This window comes from Macaca nemestrina, chromosome 5 (assembly GCF_043159975.1).
Source record: "Macaca nemestrina isolate mMacNem1 chromosome 5, mMacNem.hap1, whole genome shotgun sequence".
Classification (NCBI taxonomy): domain Eukaryota; kingdom Metazoa; phylum Chordata; class Mammalia; order Primates; family Cercopithecidae; genus Macaca; species Macaca nemestrina.
Genome location: NC_092129.1, coordinates 11,811,957 through 11,819,296, shown reverse-complemented (window position 1 = coordinate 11,819,296; position 7,340 = coordinate 11,811,957). Strand labels below are relative to the sequence as shown.

General features: G+C 43.2%; 1 protein-coding gene across 2 annotated transcripts; it reads left to right on the top strand.

Annotated features, from left to right (window-relative positions):
• The first annotated feature begins 188 nt into the window (after positions 1 to 188).
• Positions 189 to 5,861, top strand: LOC105492019 (mitochondrial ribosomal protein L18). 2 transcript variants are annotated; one of them, XM_071096249.1, is made up of 4 exons: positions 189 to 838; positions 1,139 to 1,325; positions 4,712 to 4,974; positions 5,476 to 5,861. In XM_071096249.1, the coding sequence occupies exons 1-3, from the start codon at positions 790 to 792 to the stop codon at positions 4,968 to 4,970; spliced, it is 495 nt and encodes a 164-aa protein (XP_070952350.1). In that variant the 5' UTR covers positions 189 to 789; the 3' UTR covers positions 4,971 to 4,974; positions 5,476 to 5,861. The 2 variants fall into 2 exon arrangements, with proteins under 2 accessions (XP_070952350.1, XP_011757148.2); XM_011758846.3 differs by having other exon boundaries at positions 212 to 838; positions 4,712 to 4,943.
• Positions 5,862 to 7,340: the final 1,479 nt, after the last annotated feature.

Here is a 7,340-nt window from a genome sequence, read left to right as displayed (position 1 = left end):
AAGTCGGATCTTGGACCGCTGGAAAGAGGCGGAACCTTCGGTGCAAACAACCTTGCGCAGACGCAGTGGGCCATTCTAGTGCCTTCTAGAAAGGTTGTAGGCGGGTGGAGCTTGGAGCTGGGGTGTAACTGGAGGGGCGGGCCCTTCTCCAAGGTAGAGTTGAGGTTCTGAGCGAGTCTTGCGTTTTAGCTTTAATGTCTTTTCCTCGTCCCTGCTCGGGGAGCGTAAGGCAAATCGGCCGGCTTTGCTCCAGGCCTCAGGAGTATAAGTTTAGGGGCGCGAACCTGGGTGGGACGGGGCAGTTTTTCCAGCGGGCCATACGGGAAAATTTTTGGTTCGAGGAAGACAACTACCCTTTTTAAAGCGAAAACTGCACCGTGCCCTGCCTCATTTCTACGCGGTGCCCAGTAGGGGTGTGTATGGACCAGTCAATGACCGCCCAAGATCTCTTAGTAGACAACTCAAATACGGTTAGGTGAAGTTGTGGGTGCTTTTGACCCTGGACTTCAGCAAAAAGCGTGGTCGTGGGCGTAGCCACGAGGTGATTGGTGGGTTCCAGGGCCTGCGTGCCCCTCCACGTGAGCGGTGATTGGCGTTGCTGGATAACAGAGCCTCCTCCTGGCCACTCAGTGGCGGAGGACTTTCTACTTCCGGGTCGGGGGCGTCTGGCGTGGAGAGTTTGGGGATCTACAGCAACCAAAGGCTCTGACTTCGTATGATTGCGGCAGGCGAGCGAGTGAGTCGTGCGTGAGGAAAAAGAGGCAAGGCTTTTCCGAGATCGTCTCAGCGATGGCGCTTCGGTCGCGGTTCTGGGGGTTCTCCGTTTGCAGGAACCCTGGTAATTAGTCTTGGCCCCCTTCGCCCAGCTGATTGGCCAGGGTCTGCACAGTACTTTGGAACGTGCGGATTCTATTGTATATTCGACGTGCCGGGTCGAAATAAGAGTTTGCAGCACTGCGAACACCTCAGTAGGAAGTTAAGGACGGGGTCAGTGCTGATTCCACCCTGTGGGCACACGTATTTTTCGTCCCCTGGGCCTGAAGACTGGGGGTGTGAAAGGGGATAGACGTTAGAGCGAGTTCTTGCGCTGTCCGTATCCGTCATTTTTAAGCCCCGTGCGGTTGTTTCCGTTGCCCAGGGTGCAGGTTCGCAGCCCTGTCAACCAGCTCCAAGCCGGCGGCGAAGCCTGAAGTGCACCCTGTGGAAAATGAAGCTGTCGCCCCAGAGTTCACCAATCGGAACCCCCGGAACCTGGAGCTTCTATCTGTAGCCAGGAAAGAGCGGGGCTGGCGGACGGTGTGGCCCTCCCGTGAGTTCTGGCACAGGTAATTAAATCTGCTTGTGATTGACAGAGAAGGACACTGCACCCTACGGACTATTTTAATTCGTTCAACGCCAGGCTGTCTCCCAGGTAGCTGCCATGCGGCGGGTAGAGGCAGGGTTCGCGGAGGGGCTGGAACAAACAGCAAATAGGTGTGATGGCGGATATTTAAAGAGGATGTTAGAGTAGCGGACAGGATACCTACTAAGGCCTGTCTGAGGAGGTGACATTTAAGAAGCTGAGATCTGAAAGGAAGAAGCCGAGTCATCTGCCAGAAAGAGCATTCCTAGCAGAGGAAACTGCTGGGGTGTTTGAGGAACTGAAGGGCTTGTGGATGTGAAGCTCAATGGGCAGAGGGTGAATGGCCTGAGATGAACATGGAGGGGTAAGGAGGCGACAGATCATTAACTTTGTAAGTCAGGATGAGCACTTTAGACTTTATTTTCATTGTAGTGGGAAACGACGAGAGGATTTAAAGCTTGACCCCGAACTAGTTTTGCAAGATCTTTCTGACTGGGCGCGGTGTCTCATGCCTGTAATCCCAGCACTTTAGGAAGCCAGCCAGGGAAGGCGAATCATCTGAGGTCAGGAGTTTGAGACCAGCCTGGCCAACATGGTGAAACCCCGTCTCTACTAAAAATACAAAAATTAGACGGGCATAGTGGTGCACGCTGTAATCCCAGCTACTCCAGTGGCTGAGGCACGAGAATCACTTGAACCCAGGAGGTGGAGGTTGCAGAGATCTGAGATCGCACCAGTGCACTCCAGCCTGGGCGACACGGCAAGATTCTGTCTTTAAAAAATAAATAAATAAATAAATAAAAATCATTCTGGCTGGTTTTTGGAAGACTAAATTTTTAAGAGAACAGGAATAGAAGAAAGACCAGCTAGGAATCTAGCATGACATGAGATACTTTGTTATAAAGGTGGTTGTTTAATGAACACTTATATTTGCCAGGAATTATGCTACTTGCTTTATATTTTCTCATTTAATCCTTAAAATTACATCATGAAGCAGTTATTGCCCCCATTTTACAGGAGCAAAGAAATTGAGGTTTAGGGAGACATGATTAATAAGTGCCAGAGCTAAGATTCATGTATGTTCTGACCGACCTCAGAGCCAGGACGTTAAGTTATTACGACTATACTACAGCATGTAGGTGTATATCAGGTTTCTATGCTGCTGATCTCCTTGGTGAGGGTTTGTTAGAATTTCTTAAGGACTTTAAGGGCTATATAAAGGTATAAGAGTAAGTTGGAAATCATAACTATGTGATGTATTATTTATTTATTGACCAAACATTGTACCTATATCACTTGCTGGGCATTGTGTTAGATTCAGGAGGTACAAAGATAAAGTAGAAGTTATCCCTGTCACCAAAAGTCTTAAGTTTCATAGTGGAAAGTGGAATGGGGATAATGATGTGTTACAGTTGCTGTGATACATTTTTACTCATAGAGGAGGGAGTCTTTCAAGAAAGGGATAGGCAGTTCAATTTTTAAATAATCTGGATCTTAAGGCTAAAGATCTTTTGAAACACCCAACCTATTACTTTCTTTTTTGTTTGTTTTTGAGACAGGGTCTGGGTCTGTTGCCCAGGCTAGAATGCAGTGGTATGATAACCTGCTTACTGCATCCTTGACTTCCCTGGGCTCAAGCAATCCTCCCACCTCAGCCTCCTGAGTGACTGGGACTACAGGCGCATGCTAATTTGTTTTATTTTGTTTGAGACAAGGTCTGGCTGTGTCACCCAGGCTGGAGTGCAGTGGTGCAGTATCAGCTCACTGTGACCTCCGCCTCCCAGGCTCAAGCAATTCTCCCATCTCAGCCTCCTGAGCATCTGGAACTGCAGGCACGCACCACCATGGCCGGCTAATTCATTTATTTATTTATTATTATTATTATTTTGCTATTTTTTGTAGAGATGGGGTTTCACCACTGCCCAGGCTGGTCTCGAACTTGTGAGCTCAAGAGATCTGCATGGCTCAGCCTCCCAAAGTGCTGTGATTACAGGCATGAACCACTGCACCCAGGCCCAACGTATTACTTTCACTTAATATTTGGATCATTTAAATAACTAGAGATATATTTTCTTTTTTTTCTCTGTCTGCCCTACTCGCAATATTAAAAGCAGAGAATTTCAGAATGTTATAGTAGGAAATGACCTTTGACATAATGAATCAGGCCCTTCATTGAACAAATGGTTTAAGATGGGTCAGCAGACTATGGCCCATGGGCCAAAGATAGCTTGTGAGCTAAAAAATAGTTTTTACTTTTTTAAGTTAAAAAAAAAATCAAAATAATATTTTTTGACTTGTGAAAATTAAATGAAAACCAAATTGCATTGCCTACAAGTTCTTAGAACACAGTTAGGACATAGCTGTACCCATTCTCATTTGTTTACACATCACTTGGCTGTTCTAGCACTACAGTGGCTGAGTTGAACAGTTTCAACAGAAGCTGTGTGGCCTAGAAAGCCTAAAATATTTACTATTTGGCACTTTGTGGAAAAAGATCATTGACTCCTGGTTTAAGAGATTGTGATTTTTCTCTACCCTAAGACACAGACAGACCCTGTCTCAAAAAAAAAAAAAAAAAAAAGACCATATGAAGCTGGACACAGTGGCTCATGCCTGTAATCCCGGTGCTTTGGGAAGTTGAGAAGGGTGGGTCGCTTGAGGCCAGGAGTTTGATACCAGCCTGGGTAACATAGTGAGACCTTGTCTCTTCAAAATAAAAATTAGCTTGGTGCAGTGGCATGCACCTGTAATGCCAACTACTTGGGAGACTAAGGAAGGAGAGTTGCTTGAGCCTAGGAGTTTGAGGCTACAGTGAGCTGTGGTTGCACTACTGTACTCCAAACTGGGTGACAGTGAGAGACCCTGTCTCTGAAAAATAAAGCCATATGACATGGTTTGATGTCATATTTAAATATGCATACCTGAGATTATTTTAAAAAATCTAATGTTTTCTGCTAGTACTGTTATGATTTCAGTTTTTACATTTAAATTTTTGCTCTGTCTTATATTTATTTTGGTACTAGCTGTAAAATAAAAGCAAGGAGTAAGTATATCCACATCATGCGTAGGTTCAGTAACTTAGGTCTGCCTCTTCAAATCTCTTTTTGAAGTAGATCTGTAAGTAAAAACTCAGCTCTTCAGAAACAAATTTCTTCATGATAATTGAACTATTTAGTTTGTTATTATTGAGTATATTCTCATAAAGGCAGAGGAAAAACACTTCCTAAGCAAAATCCAAGTTAAATATGTTGAAGTAAATTAACCAAACGCTGGATTGTTGAAAAATATTTAGTCATTTATTCACCTGAATTAATGTAACTTTAGGATACAGATTCTTCTGTGATTTTTTTATCTTCTCACCCCATTTAGGTTGCGAGTTATAAGGACTCAGCGTCATGTAGAAGCACTTGTGGAGCATCAAAATGGCAAGGTTGTGGTTTCGGCATCCACTCGTGAATGGGCTATTAAAAAGCACCTTTATAGTACCAGAAATGTGGTGGCTTGTGAGAGTATAGGACGAGTACTGGCACAGAGATGCTTAGAGGCGGGAATCAACTTCATGGTCTACCAACCAACCCCATGGGAGGCAGCCTCAGACTCGGTATTTTTGTTTTCATGTACTTATTGAAAAGGTATTGTGTTAATTCTTGGCATTAGATAACTTACATAATAATAACAGTTTTTACTTAGCAAATACTTTCCATGTGTCAGACCCTTTGGTGAGTACTCAACAGTGCTACTTAATTTAATCCTCACATCAGTCCATGGGGTAGGGACTAGTATTCTCATTCTATACAGAAATAAACTGAGGCTTACTTGCCCAGAGTCAATGTATGGTGGATTTCAAACCCAGGGTGACTGAATCTGTAGTCCATGATGTCAGCCACTATATTTCCTGTTCATATATTGACATCTTGTCCATACGATATTTTGAAATGCTACTGAACCTTGACATCTCTACATTTCCTTTTTACTTAATTATGTCATTATTAAGATTACTTTCTGAAAAACCATTGTAGGCTGGGAAGTTAGCAAGAACAATTTATTTCTGTCTTTTGGAAAGTGAAAGTATTTTCAGCCTACTGGTGCTGCTGACTTAATCTTTTCTTTTTTTTTCTGATCTTCAAAACCAGATGAAACGACTACAAAGTGCCATGACAGAAGGTGGTGTGGTTCTACGGGAACCTCAGAGAATCTATGAATAAATGAATAAATGGAAGCATTAATTGTTTTGAACATGTAAATATAAAACTGTCAGCCACTACAGCCATCAAAAGAGAGCATCTGGAAGAACAGCCAGCTTGGAAGTTTTACAGCAATAATGTTGCAGTGGAATATTATTTGTAGTTAAGGTCATCCTCCTCCCCTTTCTGTTTTTTTAAATCAAGAACTACATTCTGCCCTTGTCTTGGGCTTCAGAAGCATCTAAGAAAAGCAGTCATCAATTATAATTAACTTTCAAAGGGCAAGTCAGAAGTTGTTTATAAATTACAAAATAAAGGCATCTTATGAACTCTTATTTTCTGGTTATATGACATTTTGTGTCTGAGCTCACTGTGGCAGTGGAGCATATACGAGGTTTTATGTAAAGTACTTATTACCGTGTCTAGTTCATGGCGAGTGATCTCAGTGAATGATAGTTGTTTGCTGCTCAGAGTGTGGGGTGTTTTTTAAAATAGGAAATGTCAACATCAGTCTAAGCTTATTATAGAACAGGCAGTATGTGAAGATGAAAGGACCAAATGCCAACCTCACTTGGACTCTTGGTTCCCAACAGTAAGAGAAACAAATTTGAAAGTGGAAGGAGGTGGCATGAGGAACTGAAAGCAGAGGTGGAATGGATGGGGTTAGTGGGCGCTCAATTTGCCATGAAGTGAACATTTTATTAGGAGATGAAACTTGAAATGCATGCAAGTTAATCTAAACTTTGAGCTTGGGTCGATGGGAATCATGGCAGTTCTCTGAAAGGAGCTGATGAAGGTGTTAATTTTTGGCTATTTGATAAATGTGAGGAAAAAACCTGTAGGCAGTTAAGGTGGCTTCTAGAGCATTATTTTCCAATTTTTTAAATGTATACCCCAATTACACGTTTATTTAGAAGTGAAATATGTTACTTCTGCCAATTTGAGTATTCATTGTGTTATTTTAAATATAATACAAATCTCTATGAAGTAGGATTGGTTCTGAGAGGCCTCAGAATCATATGGCTTAATACTCCCCTTTTGCTTACTTAATGTCCCGGGGAGGCATTTAAAAGTATAACTGAAGATCGGATGCAGTGCCTCACACCTGTAATCCCAGCACTTTAGGAGGCTGAGGCAGTTGAATCACTTGAGGCCAGGAGTTCGAGACCAGCCTGGCCAATATGGTTTAACCGTATCTCTACTAAAAACAAAAATGAGTTGGGCGTGGTGGTGCATGCCTATAATCTCAGATGTTCCGGAGGCTTAGCTGAAAGAATCGCTTGAACTCAGGAGGTGGAGGTTGCAGTGAGACAAGATGGCACCACTGCACTCCGGCCTGGGTGACAGAGGGAGACTGTCTCAAAAGGAAAAAATAAAAAAGTATAATGGTAATGTTTTCTCCCCTAACCTTAAAGATTGATTTGAGCACCTCACTTTGAGGACCATAGTTCCAAAATAATAGAAGCCTAGAATTCAAGGCAGGACACTGTAAGGAAGACCATAGACTAGTTGCACTGGAAACAGTAACAAAAGTAAAAATTAAGTTCACATGTAAGTGAAGGTGTAGGTAGGGATTTCTGCAAGGAGTGAGTGCACGAGATAATCCCTGGGGACCAAGGATTCCTTCAATTTAATGGGCAGTTCTTGAGGCTTTGCAAAGTTTGATTGCAGGTGTTAAGACAGTGGTAAGGTGGACAGCAGAATGAGGAAAAAGATGTCCAGGGGCGTGGGAGAGGGAATGGGGACAGACTAATATTGGAAGTGATGGAGAAGTTGGGAAGAGGTGATTTAGAAGACCGTGAGCTGCAGCAAAG